Source organism: Hypomesus transpacificus, chromosome 7 (genome assembly GCF_021917145.1).
Source record: "Hypomesus transpacificus isolate Combined female chromosome 7, fHypTra1, whole genome shotgun sequence".
Taxonomy (NCBI): Eukaryota; Metazoa; Chordata; class Actinopteri; order Osmeriformes; family Osmeridae; genus Hypomesus; species Hypomesus transpacificus.
In genome coordinates, this window is record NC_061066.1 from 4,930,985 (window position 1) to 4,952,040 (window position 21,056).

The 21,056-nt window shown below is 39.2% G+C and overlaps 1 protein-coding gene across 1 annotated transcript in view; it reads left to right on the forward strand.

Moving 5' to 3' along the window:
- pwp1 (PWP1 homolog, endonuclein) overlaps positions 1-18,200 on the forward strand; it is a 75,493-nt gene extending 57,293 nt beyond the window's left edge. Inside the window, exons 7-15 of the mRNA XM_047022625.1 lie at positions 888-1,018; positions 1,195-1,262; positions 7,476-7,572; positions 8,385-8,446; positions 15,359-15,470; positions 15,581-15,671; positions 15,800-15,921; positions 17,355-17,460; positions 17,582-18,200. Of these exons, the coding sequence (XP_046878581.1) occupies positions 888-1,018; positions 1,195-1,262; positions 7,476-7,572; positions 8,385-8,446; positions 15,359-15,470; positions 15,581-15,671; positions 15,800-15,921; positions 17,355-17,460; positions 17,582-17,676 (884 nt within the window). The 3' untranslated portion in view covers positions 17,677-18,200. The remainder of the gene's footprint in view (positions 1-887; positions 1,019-1,194; positions 1,263-7,475; positions 7,573-8,384; positions 8,447-15,358; positions 15,471-15,580; positions 15,672-15,799; positions 15,922-17,354; positions 17,461-17,581) is intronic.
- Positions 18,201-21,056: the final 2,856 nt, after the last annotated feature.

Below are 21,056 nucleotides of genomic sequence, written 5' to 3' on the forward strand. Positions count from 1 at the left end.
AAGCATCCAGTCTGGTTAATATTCATCACCCAACATGTCGCCCATCAAGTAGGCCTTGCTCAGAATTTCCAAACAGGCTTCTCACATGTTTTGCCTGGATAAGTGGATCTATCAGAAAATGATAGAGATGCCCTTGTGGGTTTATACTTTTTGACTGGGGACAATGACGTGATCATTGTCAGATGACAATAGAATGCTGATAATGTCTGGTTACGCATTTATAGATTAACTGCAGTGTGACCCGCAATATGTGTAACATCCCTTATAATAAATACAATTTTACTGAAAGATTGAAGGCAAGATCATTTTCCGACCTTGACTTTGGGTCTGTGCAAGAAGCGCCATCTAGCGATAATTACGTATCAGTAACAGCATCTGTCTGAAGATCTGTGTTAAGTCTGTAAGTAAGGAAAATCGGCTCTGTGCTCATTGTGTTAAAAGGTGGATTTTTGTCAGATAAACACCCATATTTTACTTTTTAATTGTTTACTTTATATTTAAAATCAACTAACTAAGTCTGTAACTATTTGTCATCTACAGTAGGCACAAATAATCCATCTACATTTTTGGGAAGAAATGCATGGACAGACTGCCATGCAGTCTTTTTTAGTGATCCATTTGCATTTTTCAACACTGGGTGCATGGGAATGCATTGTGGATCTGAATGGTTGCTCATAGATCAGACTACTATCCTAAAGTATTAAATGCGACTGCCAAAAATGTATCAGATTACAGGATCATGGGATGTTAGATTCTGTAAAATACTATAAACACCAACCGTAGGATAACATTACTGTCATAGATTATTTTATTAATTTGAATAAATAGCCTTGTTCATTGTTCTTTTTGTGTCTGCTGGCCTCATGGTACCCTGTGGGTTTGTATAGGTAACTATGCTGCTGTTGGGAACATGACACCCCAAATAGATGTATGGGATCTAGATGTGGTGGACTGCCTAGAGCCTGCCTTTAGTCTTGGAAACAAAAAGGCTGCAAAGAAGAAAAAGAAAAACAAAAAGGTATTTTGTTACATATAACACTGAACACTCAGTTTGCCACTGTCATTTTCTATGGAAAAGAATCAGAAGAGGTCAATTTCCACGCTAACATCCTAGATTATTGACAACATTTGAGGATCATCGTGAGTAAAACATTGACACAATAATAGCACACACTTTTATGCTGTCTATTTTAGTCTGCAGCAGAGCCAGTTGAGGGCCATGCAGATGCAGTACTTGACATATCCTGGAACAAACTGGTCAGGTGAGTCACTGCCTTCATCTTTATTGTATCTTCTCTAGGCTTTTGAAACCCCAAGGACAATCAATGCACTTTCATCAGGTTTGTCTATTTCAAAGAATAAGGTTTATATATATTTTTTTAAATACTCCTGTTTGTCAGTAGTTTATTTACTTAGTTTTATTTATTAGCCAACTAAATTAATTTGGTAAACTGGAGCAATGTTAGATCTTGGTGGCTAGTTGATTTATAATTTTGTAATTATTTTTTTTTCTAAACATGTTTTTGAAATGTTCATATTTGGCTACCCTTTGTGAAGTCCTGTCCAAAGAATATGGACCGTAGCACCCAGTTTCCAGCCAGCTGGACTACTGTAACGCACTTTTCGCTGGTCTTCCCAAGAAAACCACTGAAAGACTACAGCTCATTCAAAATTCTGCAGCTAGATTATTAACCAAAACTAAAAGGAGAGAACACATTAGTCCTGTCCTAGCTACTTTACACTGGCTCCCTGTTACCTTCAGAATTGGTCCTATTCCTCACATACAAAGCTCTACACGGACAAGGACCTAGCTACATTGCTAACTCTCTTATAAACTACACACCAGCTAGAACACTGCGATCATCAAATGCAGGCCTATTAGAGCTCACCGGAAGCAGTCATAAGAAGATTGGTGATGCAGCCTTTGCCAATTACGCCCCAAAACTATGGAACAAATTACCCATAAATATCAGGGAAGCAAATACGCTAGACATTTTTAAAAGACAGCTTAAAACCTACCTTTTTACCAAAGCATTTAACTAATTTTAATCTCAGATGGGCTTTACAACTTGTAGTAGTTATATTAATGTTTTCATAGATTTGCTTTGTATTCCCACAAAGATTGCGGCTTGCGTTTGACTTGCACTATTGCTTATGTGTTACATTTGATCTATTTTGTTGAGTTATTGTATTTTGTTATTTTGTAGTTTTCAGTATTATTATTATAATTTTAATTCATTTATTTTAATTGGGAAACCACAAAAACTGTGCGAGAGTGCATGTGTTTTGTTATATATGTGGAAACTTCAAGTGCAGCTTGGATCTAAGACGGATTCGAGAGACCGCAGATAGAGTGCGGCTTGCAAACGCTTCGTACTGCCCATGGGTGACCATGTAGAGTACTCATGGGACACACCACTCACATAGGTCAATGATCATAAATAACGAGAAGGCCCCAAAAACATTGCAAGTAGCCAAAACATGAAGCATACATTGTGAAAAGCAAATACGTGCCAATAGGGGTTATGCGCAACATTCTTCCGGGTTCTACAAAACAGATGTAACTACTTCCGGCCGGCCGCTTTAGAGGTAAACAGCGTAGTAAAGGCCACCTACTATAGCCGGTGTTTAAAGGAGCTACCCTTAATTACAATTTCCCATGTACACAGGATTGCCAAACGGACTTCCAGAGCCCCGACGTTTTACGCCTCCTCCTTTATTCATAATTATGAAGGTATTATGTAGCTTTTGCTAATGGCACCGGATGTAGCGATTGTGTTAGCTAACATGACAGTAAGCTAGTTAGTTGAGACTTGTATGCTATCAGTAGTTTAGCCTTTTTTTGTTGTTGCTCGCAGACGATTAAAACAGTCAAACGAAGACTGTACCTGTACAAGTCCAAGTGGACTCAAAGAATGCAGTGTTTGGCAATCTGGCAACTGCAACAACTACCAGTGTGACAGTATTTATTTAGAGGTCAATTTTGTCGGTAGCGTAATCTTATACACCTGCTAACTTTAATGTTTTGGCCTAGTAGTAGGCTAGTAAACGTAATTCCTTCTAGGAACGGTAGGTCCTAGCTATAGAAACCAGAATAATGATATGGATATGACACAATATTAAAATGAGCTTCTTAAATTAATTTGCTGAATTCATATATTTCATTGATAACTTAGCACTAGTTGTGTAGCTATGTAGCCTACTGCAACGTTGTAGTTAATGTGTAGAGCTAGTGTTAGTGCTACCTCCTGGGAAACGGTCTAACGTTAGGCTATTATAACGTTATATGAACTCATCACTTTATTCCTGTCACACTTAGCCTAATGTAGAGAGTAATACAACTTATAAAATCCTTGAACTTCCCTGTCAATATAAGTTATTTGGATGTAGGTGATCCGCTGCAGATGTGTACAGAAGTGAGAAGCGGAAACGATTACATCTGTTTTCCGGTTAGAACGCTGAGCGCTCCGCATAACCCCTATTGGAAGAAACATAAGAGCATGTAGTTAATTTTCATGTACATTTTTTTTAAAAAATTAATTTTTGGGATTTAATATGACATTAAATTACAAGTAAAAGATTTGTTGGTAAAATTATCATTACCTGTGGTTTTAAACCAGTGTATCTCACTGCAACGCTGTATGCGAGACACTGGTAAGAAAATAAATTCCATCATGGTTCAACCTAGGAAGCCAAACGGCAACAGAACATCTTTGGCGCTCTCTTTACTTAAATCAAAAGTCCCAATTTGTTTTCATATAATAAGTAACTTAGCCTGCCTTTTCTCCCACCCTTAAAACTGGTGTTTGTGTTGGTGCCAAACATGCTAGGTATGTGTCAAGGCTGTGATATCAACACCCTGTATTTTTGTACGCCCTTTGACTGGTTAGCTCCTGCAATCCCCACACCGCAGTAGTCTAATAGTTAGCTAGCTCGTAGTACAATTTAAAGGGGTCAGCTTCTCCACGCAGGGCTCGAGACAGAGACCAAATGGTCGCATTTCTGCAAGGATGCAAGCACACCCCACAATTTCCCCAGAAATGGTACCCTCTAGTTTAATCATGCCGCTTCCTATCACCACCGAACAGACACACAGAGCAACAATTACTTTTTGAAAGTGAAGAAACACAATACTAAAGGAAGTGTGTGAAGGTTATGCACTCTTACTGCTCGCTTTCCCCACACATTATCCGTAATATTTCCCTCTCACCCTGAGGTTTTTCCCTCCTAGTGATATTTTTTATCATGTACTCATATTGCATTCATTCATTATGAACCCACTTTGAAACAAGCTGATTCTAACGTTTTCACCGGCAGTATCTCAACTGGAATCCCTATTCCATCAATACCATCTGCAAACTGAAAATATGCCTCCAAAAACAAATAAGCTTGACATTTTTGGAAAACTGGTTAATATAACAAGTTTACTGGAAGCGTTATTTGACAGTAACAACATCCTTGGTCTGAAGACTCGGCGCTCATGTCACCGTCTATCCACGTTGTAAGTAGGGAAAAGTGCATTCAACTTTTTCAGTTTCTCTTATATCAGCCTCTCTCAATCCTGGTCATTTATCCTGGTCCCTGGGTCTACTGTAGCCCTGCATGTTTTTAGATGTTTATCTGCTCCAAATGACTGTTTGTGAAAACAACATTTGGAAGCAAGATAGATAGACTACGACTATTAAGCCCTACAACCCCCCCCCCCCCCCCCCCCCCCCCCCCCCCCACACCCACCTGTAACTAAGGTCTGTCACTGCTGCTGTTGATAGCCAAACTTCACTGAGGGGCTTGTTTGAATGCGCCGGAAATAAAAAATGTTTCTTTATGTATATTTTAGTCCACACATTCGTAGATATAGGCCTACGTTTCAACTATTTGGAAACTGATTATGAGGTTGATCGGATTAAATGAGCGAAAACGGGGCACAATTTTCCCTCATCTGTCCATATCTTTTTAGTGCTGCAGATGGGAGAGAAATGCCCATGCGAGCTAACTTGCTAGATCAGTGTTTCTCAAACTTTTTCAGACAAAGGACCACTTGGCCAATAAATAAAAACTGGCGGACCATCTTACTAAATAGTAGGCTATATCCCCGGAACAACAGGCCTCCAGACCTGGCGCCATACAATTGTTAGCGGCACATGATTTTCATGAATTTCATGAATGTAGGCTATTCCGCTAATTATAATTTCCGCTAAGAATTTTTGAGACTGCTTGATGATCCGAGTGTTAATCAAGCACGGAGCCAGACCTTGTAAATATTCTAGCCCAAACCTAGGACATATGGGTTTGATGTGATGCAGATAGGGATTTCCACACAAAATGTTTGGCAATTATTTGAGCGCAAAATTGTTTTTGATTACGTCATCATCTGTCCATCATCATATAAAGCCCAAACAATTTGATTGGTATGAACAGCTCTTGTTCTCGCATAGTTTTTCCCCAACGGAGCAATGCCAGACCGAACTTCCCGACCCCAAAAAATTGTGGGCGGGGCTAAGTTCGGCTGGCACCCAGGCTAGAAATATGATATTCATATGCATATTCCTATTTTATGAAGTTTCATATTAAATCATACACCTTAACTGTTTATACCATATTGACGAGAAGAACTAGGGGATTTTTATGATGTGGATAAATATATGATTACTTAAGGCAAATCATCAATTATCAAGGAGATTTTAGGCAACAATTTTTTACAGAAATCTTCTCCGTCCGCCATACTCCATCAGACAACTTTATTTTCAAACACTTACAAGATAAAGGAAAACTTTGGGCAATGTAGAACAGAAGACAGATTGGAAATATAATTTTTTGATTAAAAGTTATGACCATTGTAGTGATTAGTTAGCTAGCGCTATGGCTGGATACTCCTCTGCATAACTAAAACATGTTTTACTTTTTTCCACAATCGACCGAATTGGCCAAACAAGGTATGTACATTTAGCTTAAAGTAATCTAGCTAGTTAATGTTGTTTTTGTAAGTTTCACATAAATCAGCTAAAATCACATAAATCAAACAAATTCTTCGTAAGTAAAAAGTTTAGACTTTTAATGGACAATATTGACAACACATAAGAAACTTGTCTTTACTCATATCTCCGATTTCAATTTAAAGCGGTAAATCTAACACTGTAGGCAATCTCCCATGGTATCCTCTGGCTCCGCCTCGGCAAACAATGGCTGCCGTTGCTGAGATACATTTATTTTTCTCCTGCCACTAACCCCTTAACAAATGATATGTGCTTTGAGCTTAAGTTGTCATGAGTATCTGGCAGTTTTCAGAAATAGAATCGGTGATTGGACGGCGGATATATTAAGGCGGAAACCATGGGAATTGTTTTCCCATATTTGAATGCTCCGGCAGGAAAGAGGTACAGCAAAGTCTATCATGGCAGACCTTATGGGTCCTTGAGGCTTTTTTGTTCCCCATGAGAAATAAGGCATGAATACCAATGTTCAGGCATTTTGGAGTAATGGGGCGCAGGGGAAAACACGTACACTTTGGGCGTGGCTTATAGCGCCACCTATGGGTGTATGTGGGCCATTATTGGTCTGGGAGTAGTGAGTGACCTGTTTTATCATTGGGCCGAATTTGAAAAAAATCGGGTTGAGGACTTTTTGAACTATTGAATTATATAATTTCATGGAGAAATATACTAAGAATAAGAATACTAATGTATGCTACATGTTTGGCTACCCGCAATGTTTGGGGCTATTTCATTGTTATGATCAGTGTCCTATGCACTTTTGTAAAACTCTCTCTTGGAAGTCGCTTTGGATAAAAGCGTCTGCTAAATGCGCAAATGTAAATGTACTTACAAAAACAATAGGTATCCTCCCGGAGGAACCCTAATAATAGGAATACTAACAAAAACAATAGGTTTCGTCCTACCGGAGGAAACCTAATAATACCACCAATAACAATAGGGTCCTCCTAATGGAGGAACCCTAATTCTAACCTTGTGAGAATTTGGCTGTGGTTTATAGGGAAACCGGTAACTTGTTCATTCCTATGAGCAGTGAAGGCAGAACAGTCAATTCAATCCTCATTGAAATGTTCTTTTTTATCTCACTGGTGATGGTAATTAAATGAAGTGTCTCCTTTGCCTTGCCTGATATTGTGGAATTTCTGTACTCAAAAATGGTTTGAAACTAAGAACAATGTTAACCTTCATATTTAAGTACATTTAAGAGTAGAAATGTTAACTTTTTTACTTTTACTTAATTGCACCCACATGACCTTTTATATTGGGATCCAATCACTGATTTTCACATTTTAAAGTTTTACCTTTCCAAACATTATGACATTATTGGTCAAGTTATGACACTATTCTGGAAGATGGGTACCTCATGGATTTCTAAATTGGGGCACAAAAATGTGTTTTTACTTATAGCAAAAGGGATGCTTTTTACGATAGTCCAGTAAAAATGTAAGTGTTTGTATTTAGCTTCGTGCATTCTCTCGCTCTCAGGAATATATTAGCCAGTGGATCGGCTGATGACACAGTCATTCTGTGGGACTTGGTACAATGCAAGCCAGCCACAACTCTACGAAGGCATACTGATAAGGTAGGTGATTCAAGTAAAGCTTTGATGAATAGGGAGAGAACATTGAAACCATGTCATTTTCTGTAGCCCCATTAAGGCTTTCAATATCCTCAATCTAGTGTTGTCACAAAAAACGGTACCCTGGTACCAAGTTGGTACTCCCAAAAAAACGGTACAATACCCAAATTCCTAAAGTACCGGGTTGCACAGTTGGACGCTGACAAGCACAGGGTTGCCAAAAGAATCTCACCAGAAGTTGCTAGTGGCTCTCTGAGAAGTTGCTAAAAGTCGCTAAATCTAGCAACGTTTTTAAGTTGGCAACACTAGACAAACGGCTAATGCTGCAGGGGCTCCACTAAAAGTTGTCGACAAGAACAGTGGAATAGCCATGTATGGAAATAGCTTCAGTGTGAGGCAGATGACAATGAGAACATCGTCAATCAAATATTAGCAAACATCACCGCTCAGGGCTCTCAAGTTTATCAAAAGTTTGGCGTGAGATTAAAATATATGTCTCACAGCAAATTTGTGAGACTTGAGAGCCACTAGCTACTAGAGCCAACCTTTATTTTGCCTTTAGGCCTACATGCATTGTGATGTTATTAATGCTCTGTTGTTGTCATGAGAAGGCTACAGCCTTAGATATTGTAGATGACTGTTACTATCAACAAATGAGAGTTGTTTAGTAGGCTATATATACATATATACATGTAAATATTGTGTTGCTTTGGTATGGTGTTGAGTACCGTGAAATGTCACTGGTATTGGTACACTACTGAAATATTGGTTCCGTGACAACTCTACCTCAACCAGTAAACCCAAATCTCTTTCAGGTTCAGACATTGGTGTTTCACCCTTTTGAGGCGCAGACCTTGATTTCAGGATCATATGATAAGTATGTCTCATTGCACCAACCATTTGAATAACGACATGTCACAATTGGTTCTCAAGTTGTTTTCTATAGTTGTGTAGAGTAATGTCTCCCAAACAGTTTTGTCTAGCGACAATATATGAATATAAATGAAAATAAAATGGCCCAAACTATATTTGAACCATTTTATTGTTTCCATTTTTGTTCCATTTTGAGAAAATAGCCAGGAAGCTTTTAAGTTATTTGGAAAATATTGAGTATGTAATTACATTAACATTTAGTCATTTAGCAGATGTTCACTGTATAAATTATATTTTAATATATTATATTTTGTTTATAAATATATGGTCCATACATCGGCGGACTAGTTTTCCTAATATTCTGATTAAAGTTTCTGCAGTGGTACAAATGGACTGAATTGAACCTTCTGGTTCTCGAACAAGTAGTTCTGGGTGGTACAAGTTCCTGTAACTTGTGGTGCAAAAGCAGCTCATGAAAGTTTTCTTCATCATTCTGTTACTTAGTGATTCAATCAGCAGTTTTCTCAGCGTTGTTTCAGATGCCATCCACTACAGATAAGAGAGTAATAAATAATTGTCAGTAATGTCCCTATAGCAGCATTCCTTGTTATTAAAACTATACAATATAGACACAGGTTTCTTATACATTGGATTCACTCATGGGCATTAAATTAACTGTCAGGAAGTGGGAGAAACAGAGATTTTGAATACTTAATACTGAACTAAGCAACTAACTAAGTCACTACGCACTTGAATTGTACTGTAAAACTTGTATTTTCTATATGGAAATATGACAATCAGCTAAAATGTCATGCTGCAATAAAACCCTATTTGGAATCCTGTTCAAACAACTGACACCAAAGGGTCATGCATATGCAAAATGAAATTTTATTAGAGTTTATACCATGGTCTGGGTGAATACTCGATTCTGATTGGTTGTAGGGGTGTCCGTTATCAGGTGATAATGTACACCTACTAAATAGTTCCAGTAAAACTGTCTGTTCCCCGTTTTAAATTATTGCGTTGGGTACATAGTATGAGCCTGTGTCTAAATAAGTAACCATAGCAACAGGGATGCAGTCAAAGCCTCCTTTTACAATTTATTGAACACTTTAACAAACTAAAACCTTTTTCCAATAAGTGACTTCAACATTTCTTTTAACTTATTTGGAGAATACAAATGTTCTAAATTTACTGTGTCAGTCACATAACTGCTCATCTCACATCCCATTCGATATTCACCCCGCTACTCAATCTACCTTCAGCCAGGCTGCAGCTCACGCGGCTCACACTCAGTGTACACATACTCCGAGTGGATTTAACTCATTAAAATCAGCTGTTCTGGAACCGAAAAGTCAGAGTTTCCCAGTTTAGGGTAAATCAACTCAGAGTTCAAGGTTAGGTTCACAGTTTGTTAAACCCGCTTTCTGGAATACCCTCCTTAACTTCAATGCCATAGCCTAAAGTTTATGTCAATCTGTTCACGAATGTCTCCTCTATGGGGCTGTGAAAACAGCTAACATTTTCCATTTAGAGATATGATTTTTGCTGTTTTAAAGCTAAATTTTCAGCGTTGACAAACTGCCCTTCGCTCTATCTAGCTAGTTAGCTTGCCACAAGCATTTCTGTCCTGGCTGCACTAATCTGATTCTGATTGTGTGGCAGCACGGCTAACCAGAAGAACGGAGGGGTGCCCACTTCTATTTTACAGAGTTGTAGAGCGGTTAGAACTGAAACTGTACTGTACTGTTGCTAGTAGTATGTGCCTCCGCTGCCAGTGGTACGTGACAGTGCATCCACTGGCACATGACAGTTACTGTTTGTTGATAGTGGTACGCAAGTGTCGTGGCCATTTTAGAATAGGAGAACAGGCTATAAACTTTTATTTTTTAAATATAAGTTAAACTGTTTGTGCTAACAGACTCCAAACCATACTTTTGACGTTTTACTACAAGCTCACCATACAAAGTAGTCGATTTACATTACATTACATTTTGTCATTTAGCAGACGCTCTTATCCAGAGCGACTTACAGTAAGTACAGGGACATTCCCCCCGAAGCAAGTAGGGTGAAGTGCCTTGCCCAAGGACACAACATCATGTGGCACAGCGGGGAATCGATCCGGCAACCTTCTGATTACTAGCCCGACTCCCTCACCGTTTAGCCACCTGACCCCCGATTTAGACATTATGTTGCATATAGTGTAATGGTGTGACTGTAATGTGAAGCAGACTTGTACACACGTAATGAATTAGTAACCAATTATTAACTGAATTTAAGCGTACACATGAGCCACTTTCGTAGACTCTCCTACGCCTCTAATGCACATGCATCCTTGTGTTGTTATCAGCGCCTCCTAGTGACGTGGTGTATATATATTAATTGTGATAACTGAAGTCAACAAAACCACAATATCATAACAAAAACATAATACTTCATTATTTTCATATGAAGAACCATGTAAACTAGAGAGAGTACAATTTCAGAGGAAATTGTAGGGTGTTCTCCCTTCTCGGTTGCAGATGGGTCCGTTCATTATGCAACAAACTGAACCCCCTTTGAAACAAGCTATTCTAACAACGTTGTCACCGGCAGTATTTTTCAGATGAAATCACGATTCAAACAGTATCATCTGCTAACTGAAAATATGCCCCCAAACAAATAAGCTTGATATTTATTTAGGGGGAACTGGCTAATTCAAAAGAAGTTTGCTGGAAGCGATCATTATATGTAAAAAGCCGAAAGCAACTTTTTGGTCTCAGTGTAGAGCCCTGCGTGGAGAAGTTGAATTGTGCTATGAGCAAGCTAGCCTAGCTGCTGTTGCTAGCCAAACTTCACTGAGGGGATTGTTTGAATGCGCTGGAAATGAAAAACATTTATTTTGACAAGTGTTGGCTGAGTCATTGAAGACAACAACGCACCACAAAAGCTTGAGTTTAAATACACTATTTAATTTGATATTTCTTACTGTACATGCAAGTCTTGAATTGCCTGGTACACTAGTACGTCGTATTTATGCATCGTTGCTCACGTGTGCTGACGTTGTGACGTAGGCTAGCACTGAGTTCCCTGTGCAAAAAAAGGCAAGAAACGCAATTGCAAAAAACACAAACCTTTTGACACCGGTGTTGTCTATGTAGCGCAAATATTGAGGGATCCTTAGCGGTGGGGAAAGGAAAAAAATGTGTGAGAGAACAATGGTTGTGCTCGCCGAAGGCCTGAGCACACCATAGACTTAAAGTACCAGTCAAAAGTTTGGACACATTTTCCCATGTTTCCAAAATTTGGACTGGTACTGTACACACACACAGAGATACACATACACATACAGATACAGATACATGCACACACACATACGCACACATACACACACACACATGCACACACACACAAGCAAAACACAGGTTGGCAAAGGATCACGTAGTTCACATCACGTACAGTACCAGTCAAAAGTTTGGACACATTTTCCCATTTAATGTGTCCAAACTTTTGACTGGTACTGTATATACAAGTATACACAGCCAGGCTTCTCTTTCAAGATGGCGTCCCCATTCATTTCTATGAAAAGTGCTCAATGGCGCAGTGAGGCAAGCGAGAGTGCAAAACGGACCGCGCCATCTTTCCAGTTCCGGCTTGTCCGGTATTGTGCAGAATAGTGGCTCGCATTGTTCCTAGCTCCGAGACTCGTGCATGCTTGCAACTAGCTGTACACGTCATACTTTGCGACAATGAGTCGCGAGCGTGTGAGCTAAGGCATTGCAGTGTTAAATGGATACAAGTCCGATCAAGATGCAGATAGCCTACATCAGGGCTCTTTAATTAGTTTGGAGCTGGGGCCGGTTCTTGAAACTGAGGCAAAGTCAGGGGCCGGAGGATATGAGTAATCACGGTAACAAATAAAGAAATTACAACAACATACTGAAGGAGTCAATATATTTTATTTTGTAAGTGCTTAACAACATATGCCCAAGAGGCCGCTTAGGCCCAAGGATTCAAAAATCAAACCAGGTGAACAATAACCAAGCCATATTAACAGACAATTGGAGAAAATGCAATTAACTAACAAAAACAATTCACTTAATTGTACATAGCTGTACCAACAATTGAATTATAACTAGTGGTGGGTATAGATTTTTTTATTTATTTAGATAATAACTGTAATCTTGGAATTAATCTAGATTAAAATGGCACATTTGAATTCCGCCGAAGGCATTCAGAATATGTGTGCTACCCAAATTATGACATATTCCGCATTAGCTAAGGGATGCTTTGCGTTTAGGTGGTATTTAAGACTGAAAGAACTCCTACAGTAAACTAATTCCGCATTGCACAAGGTGCAAACAACCTTAGTCTTGTCGAGGTTTCCATTGGGAAGTTAAGGAGTAGCGTCGCACATATGTGATTGTTCGAATGCGGGTCTCACAGAGTAACTTCGCACCTATGTGCGATTCTGAAAATTCCAACCGACTATTTTCCGATAGACAAAAACTATTTGACAAACGCTATAGTATGGCTTCAAAATTTACGATTAGGAGGCTAACAAGTAACACTAGCGGGTAGTAGCATTGCTGCAAGTATTATGCTAGGTTGCTAGGTAACGGAAGCCAACTAAAGCTAGCTAGCTTCCGTTTTGGAACTCACTCTGGTGGAAGCTTCGGAAATATTTAGAAGTAACGCATCTAAAGATTAAAAATAAATTTTCCCTGAAGCAAACCCGGCGGCTTAATAGCTGGATCCATGTTAGCACGTCACGTTTGATGTGGTAATTTCATACACAAGGCATACACACAGGTTCGAAGACTCGTTCTTGCCCCCTACAGTGCAATTTGGCTAGGTATTCATCCACTTAAATATCAAGGTGAAAGTCATCATAGCTTGCGTAGTATAGACCCGCTCCCAACCCAACTTTGAGGATAGATTAACAGTGATAGTGGCTGACATAATTTCTGTAATATGTAGGCCAGAACTCCTCAATGTGGGGAAGTGGAGCATCCTCCCAGGACAAAGATCAACAGAGAAAAGTGAGAGCCTCCGCTGGTACATGACAGTAGCTAATGGTACGTGGCAGCGCCTCCACTGGTACATGACATTTACTGTTCTGTTGATAGTGGTACGCAAGTGTCTCGTGGCAGTTGCATTGGGTGTCTTGCAGCTTTTGTTTACTGTCATGTAACTGTCCCGCGGCTATTTTAGAAAAGAACAGGCTATAAACTTTAATTTTTAAATGTGTGGCGGCCTGCGGAAACCAGTGGATGTCGCGGCCGCTCATTGTTGGCTATAAGCCATAAAAGATCGAAAATCGTTTTCTGTCAAAATTTAGATTTTTGATGTTTTGTATAGTGAATACCCGAAACGTCATTGTAATGTACAAAAAGTATATGATTACTTATGAAAAACAGTTAATTTCAACGGTTTTTGGACATGTCAGCTAGCAAGATTTTCAAGCCATGTCAAATCAAATGCTCAGTTTGCCTGCTCATTTGAGTGCTGCAGCAGCCCATAACAACTGACCAATTAAATAACTTGCTGAGAAGTTATTAATGTAGCCTATAGGCCTACTTAAACTGACATTTACATTCACAACGTCATTACGAACAAAAGGATTTTCTCCATATCACTTTTTGACACAGGTCGACTTTTAAATGATGTAACTTCAGTTGTGATAAAGATATCTGAGTGATTTAAACAGATTTGTATCCAGGAGAGTTTGTAGTTTCCAATATGTATAATACACCGAAAGTACATTTGCAATCATAGGGTGTCATTTATTGACATGGTTCTTCATATGAAAATAATGAACTATTATTAGCAACTATATTTACTCAGAGTATTGAAATGCAAATGTAGGCTACCTAAATTGACTTCAGTTATTACAATTAATGATATACGCCACTAAGAGGCGCTGATAACAACACAACGATGTGCGTTAGAGACGTAGAAGAGTCTACAACGGTGGCTCACACGCTTAAATTCAGTTACTCTGAGTAAAATAAAGTGTTACAAATTCATTACGTGTGTACAAGCTTGCTTTACATTACAGTCACACCAGTACATTATATGCAACATAATGTCTAAATCTACTACTTTGTATGGTGAGCTTGTAGTGAGACGTCAAAAGTATGGTTTGGAGTCTGTTAGCACAAACAGTTTAACTTATATTTAAAAAATAAAAGTTTATAGCCTGTTCTCCTCTTCTAAAATGGCCGCAGATGTAGCCAGCAAACAGGGCGACACTGCAGATGTAGCCAGCTATGTTTTCTGCAATAACACCAACTTGGGCTGTATTCTTTGTCAGCTGTACCTAGCATTTTAAGTATCAAAATAACTTAAAAGCATACACATTTAAATCGAAACAGGAGAGGCAATATGACACCTTTGGAAAACAAAGAAATATGCAAACACATTTGGTCTGCTACGTGCACAACTGTGGAAAACCGTTCAAAACAAATCATGCAATACAACAAATATTGTTCTTTGTAGAAGACACAAAATAAATGTTAAAAGCAATCATAAAAAGCTGTAAAAAAAATATTATTTTAATGATTCCAAAGTTCACCTTTCTCTGCAATGTTTGAGACCAATGCTTAGGTGGTGTGGGTTAGAAGATGTGAGGACAGTCTTTATGAAACAATTGCTTCCACAGGGGATGATCATCCCCCTCCCCCTAATGTCAGCATCTAGTCATGAAGGTGACATCAATGGCTGAGTGTCCAGTGAGAAAGAGGTTATGTTTGGTTAAGTTACTCATAACTATATTCAGCCCTATAGAACAAGCATAGCTAGTTTATTCTCTGTTAACATGTTTGATCAGACAACTTTGCACAGAATACGTACTGCATAATGAATATATGTACTACTTGACTGACCCAAAATCTGCTTGTCCAAGACAAGCGTTAACCCATCTTCCTTTGTCCAGGTCGTCTATCCTTTACGACTGCCGCAGCCCGGATGATTGCCATCGTACCTGGAGGTTCAGTGGTCAGGTTGAGAGGGTGGTTTGGAATCACTTCTCACCTTGCAACTTTCTGGTAAGTTGATCATGGCTACTATGATAAAAGACAACCTATTAGGTCTATTTGGGTAGCATACATGTGTTTCCAACCCATCCCCAAAACATATACATTACTGTCTCATTCAGGCAAGCACTGAAGATGGGTTTGTTTACTGTTTGGATGCACGCTCAGACAAGCCTGTGTTCACACTGAAGGCACATGATGGAGAAGTATCAGGTACAGGGAGTTTCAAATGATCTTTTCTGGCTTGTTTAGTTTTTAAAACAATGCCTTTGGTGGACATAACATGATTTGCTATTGAAACTTTTGGAAAACTCACCCCTAATCTTCTGATGATCATACAGGCTTGAATCTCAGTAGCCAGATTAAAGGATGTCTGGTAACTTCATCTGCAGACAAACATGTGAAAATCTGGGACATCTTGGGGAACAAACCTAATCTGGTTCACTCCAGGGACATGAAGATGGTAAGACTCAATGTTTACTTGATCAGGGTGGCCGCGGGTCCGTAAAAAGTCTTAAAAAGTCTTAAATCACTTCCTAAAAATAAGGCCTTAAAAAGTATTAAATTGTCTTAAATTCAGATTGGATGGGTCTTAATTTTTTGGGGGGTCATGTCACGGCGAAAATGCAGGCAATCTGTCGAATCAGGTTGAATATTTTTTTGGGCGGCTATATGCGCTGCGTTGTCCATGGTTAGGTCAGAGCGGAGCCTACTGCGCAGATTTTGATGACGTAAAGCATCGGCAATACAGGTATACAGCAATGGTTGATAGCCACTCAACTTACAAACATGGGGAAATGAAAGTTCAATTACAAATGGCTTGAAAAGAACGAGTACTCTTGGTTATAAATAGGTCATAACTCATGAGAATGGATCTATATAAAGACTCGACAAGCAAAAACACTCTTGGGGGTAAATTCGCTCTTTTAAATTTGAAGTTGAAAGATGGCATTCTTTGTGCCTGGAAATGCTTTCCCTGTCTGAAGACTCAGGGATCATTTGACCCCCTCCCCGCACTATAAGTAGGGAAAACCGGCTTGGCGCTTCTAGTGGGAACTGACAGATCCCAGCAGAGACCAAGGAGCCTAGCATCTCTTTATAGTTGTACAGTGAGGCACACTATCTGGCCAGCAGTATGTGGGCACTGTTCAGTATATATATTTTAGTTTTTAGTTAATCCTATTTTTATTGCTTTCCTACAGGTACACTTGCACTTAGAGATTCATGTTGTGTAACGTGTAACTTGCTTAACTACATGCTCTTATGGTTTCTTCCCTTTAGCACTTATTTTTTGGTTGTTCACAATGTGTACTTCTTGTTTTTGGCTACCCGCAATGCTTTGGGGCTATCTTGTTGTTATTATCAGTGACCTATGCACTTTGTAAAGCTCTCTCTTGGAAGTCGCTTTGGATAAAAGCGTCTGCTAAATGAATAAATGTAAATGTAATGTAAATGTAAATATAGACACCTGCTTGTTGAATCTCTCACTCCATGTGGTGTTGGTTCCCACTTTGTTTCTTTAACTTTCCAATAGACATTGGAACATTGATGTAGGATTTGCCTCCAACCATCAATAGCATTAGGGAGGTTTTGGGTGGTGTAGGGGGTTGCTGCAAACCTTGCTTGCAGATGAAATTTGTATTTAGTGTTTGATAGCTTTAATGTCAGGGATCCCCCATGCATAAAGTGAGGTCCATACAGAAGTAGTTTGTTGAGTTTGGTGTGGAAAGGCCTTGACATGCCTGCACAAATCCCTGACCTAAACACTAACAAATCAAATTATTCATCTGCATGTCAGGTTTTCTGCAAGCCTGCTATTTTTTATTACATTTGAGTTTTGTGATTACTTGTTTATTATGTGGATATTAAATCATGATGCAAATACTTTTTTAATAGGGTATACTGTTCTGCGCATCCTGCTGCCCTGATCTGCCTTTTGTGTATGCCTTTGGAGGACAGAAAGATGGCTTGCGAGTTTGGGATATAAGTGATGTGGCTGCAGGTAAATTGTGTATTTTCTTACTCAGAAATAACCAATAGGAATTTCGTTTTTTGGTTTAGTTGTTTTTTGTATTTTTACATGCACATAAAACAGTTACCTTTTTGTGTGTTTTATCCTACAGTGGCAGAGGTGTTTGGCAGTCGAGACCGTCTGGTAGTGAATACAGTTCCTGAAGCAGGAAGCAGCAGATCAATGGCAGATATGGAGCTTTCTTAGGCACAAGATGTATTAAAGTATTAAATTGTCTTAAATTCAGATTGGACCTGAAGGCACATGATGGAGAACAACATCCAATCAACAAGCAAAGAGTGAAACATTAGCAAATGATTTTGTCCTAAACTGTATCCCAACTTAGTGACAGTTTTTAATGCTGTAATTCTTAGACTTGGCCCTATATTGCTTGTACCTAAATACCAGAACTGTGAAACCACTCACGGAACAACCCCACCATAATTTGTTGCCCAGAAATTAGGCAGCACAGATATATAAAGTACTGCATGTCCAAAGATTTCTGAGAGCAAGTGTCGTGAGCATAAAGTATACATCAGTCAGCAGTTGTTAATAGCTTAACAAATTGCAATCAGTGATGAAGTTATCAGAATGTTATTCTAAGTTCTATTTCTAATGAAATCAAAATCTGTCTTTTTCAAAACAAATTCACTTTAATCATTGAGTAATGCTCCTACCTGGTCTAAATGTAGTCTACCACATAAAATGTGATCAATAAATGTTCTTTGAAATATTTTGTACTTTATTGAATAACAGGATATATCTAGGGTTTGTGGCATAATTAACATGCATGGCATTAGGAACTTCATAGAGGCTTGAAATATCTTCAATCGAAAAGTGTATTATACAGCTGGGAGTGATTGCAAAACAATAACCCCATGGGGTTTACTAAACTGCCTTAGCAACAGTCTCCCCCAATTCTATTCAGTGGAATCATGAGACACTTCGGAAAGTATTTGTCTAATCTGATATTGCCATATCTCTCCTAGAACTCGTGACTTTTTCTGCTTAGAGCTAACAGACTAGAGTTCTTGTGCCGTTCATGTAAGGCCACAGTGCTTCTCAGCTATTTTAACAGATCCTGTTCATCAACTTTGAGAAGAAAGTGTTGACATGTTTTATTTGGCCCGATGTTTGACAAATTAAAGTAAAGATTCCACCACAGGATCAGCAGTACTTTCCCCCAAAATATGAGTGTTTTACTTATTTTAGCAAGACGCACATTTTGACACCGTTCATGTTTACATAGGACAAAAAACAGAGGGACAAGTACGGGTGTCTATTATAATAATAAATATAGCTGCAAGCAGTGATGCGGGTTCCTCCGCAAGATGGGGAAAATATTATAAAAATGTACATTATAGAAGATCAAGAGTTGGACAACAAGAGAGCAAAACTACTTCATGTAGTTGGGCAACAACAGTAAGCTGAATGGGGATTTGAACACATGAGAATAGGGTTAAAAGTCTCTTCATCCTCTCTGCTACACACCAACTGTTGAGATTTTACCAACAGAAAGGGCAGAGTATTAGCTTTGGTCAGCTTTGGGACTAAGGTTATGAAACAGTTGACATTTCAAGGTAGAATTGCATGAACTTCCGCATGGTACATCAGAATGATGTCACCTTGAAGCCAATAAGGTCAAAATTATAATTGATTTATTGACTCAAAGATATTTAGGCAATGTGGACATTTAGATAAATACACCCCTTTCAGACATTTAGTATTGCATTTCTCTCATTCCATTTCACCCTATATAAAGACACATCTGCCCACACACTATTCCCATCTATGCTGTTTCCCTTTCTCCCAGCACAAGTCACGCCAAAGCAGAAATGCTGCAGCAACAGCATGAGATTTAGATGTAGCCTAAAATTTGCCTCCCACATTCAAAACATTACAAGCAACACTGTCTCCAACTTTATCAAAAACAGCCTGAACACCGCAGATGTTGACTCTACCGGAGTAGATCTTTTACTAGAATCTGAGTCAATCCACAATCAAGAATATCCACGCAAATAATTTGGCCAGGGCACGAACATATTTCCATCATGCCGACTCTCTATTCCGATTAAACTACACAACATGCACACTCAGGGTGACCAACAAGTTTATATTAACTAACAAAAAGTAATATTACAAACATTTAACCGAACGAACACAGCGACTGAAATCCCTCACAAGGCTGTTGTAACCAAACTATTTTCACAATTCGTTTTTCTACATGCCGCACTGCATGCTGGGTACCCAAGAGTGCTGACAGTGATTATCTAGCTGTGCTCCGACTGCGTGATATGACGAGATGCTAGTGACGTGCTAAGGTCTCAGAGTTTCCTGCATTAACAAGTTCTGCCCGATTAGCAAACAATTTTTTGTAATGTTTTGTTAGCGATTGAATGGTAATGCAAGCTAGCTAAAAACAATGTTAGTTAGCTTGGCTAAACTGGTTTTCATAGCAACAGAAATCAACAAAAGATTGCATCCAAGATAACAATCTCGCCAAATCTGACTGCAGCTTTGTATACCATATGTACTGTGTTGTGGTTGTTTGAGTTAAACAACTTGCTAAACCAATTAAACATATACGAATCCTAAATTAAGTAAAAGTACAAAAGTTTAACTATTTCTAAGAACTAAACAATCTAAGACTACAACAATTTAAATATAAAATAAAATATATATAAAAATAAGAATAACAATGAGCAGCGTGAGTGGTCAGCATAGTGCAATAGGATACTGAGAAGGTGGCTTATGCATACTGTAATTGCCATTAGGTGGACTTATGATAGTTCAAAATGAATGTCAATGAGATGCCTTGGCCTTGTTAAAGAGGCCAGTAACAGATGAAAAGAAACTATTATTATGGCGTGAGGTTTTGGTCCTGATGGACTGCAGCCTTCTGCCGGAGGGGAGTAGCTGGAACAGGGAGTGACCAGGGTGGGAGAGGTCGACCACAATCTTCCTCGCACGCCTCAGGGTCCTCGAGATGTGCAGGTCCTCGAGGGTAGGAAGATTGCAGCCGATCACCCTCTCAGCAGTGCGGATGATACGCTGCAGCCTGCTCTTGTCCTTGGCAATGGCAGCAGCGTACCAGATGGTGATGGAAGAGGTGAAGATGGACTCAATGATGGCTGTGTAGAAGTGCACTATCATTGTCTTTGGCAGGTTGAATTTCTTCAGCTGCCGTAGGAAGTACATCCTCTGTTGTGCTTTTTTGGTGAGGGAGCTGATGTTCTGTTCCCACTTGAGGTCCTGGGAGAGAATGGTGCCCAGGAAGCGGAAGGACTCCACAGTGTTGACTGGGGAGACGGACAGGGTGATGGGATTGAGTGGGGCTGTATTCTTCCTGAAGTCCACAACCATCTCTACTGTCTTAAGAGCATTGAGCTCTAAGTTGTTCTGGCTACACCAGGTCACCAGGTTGTCAGCTTCCCACCTGTAATCAGACTCGTCCCCACCAGAGATGAGCCCAATGAGGGTGATGTTGTCCGCAAACTTCAGGGCCCGGTCTTTTAAAAGGTTCAATCGGATAAAATTGATCCGGATTTAGTACTCCTTTTTTTGCAATCCGTGATCATGTAATCCAT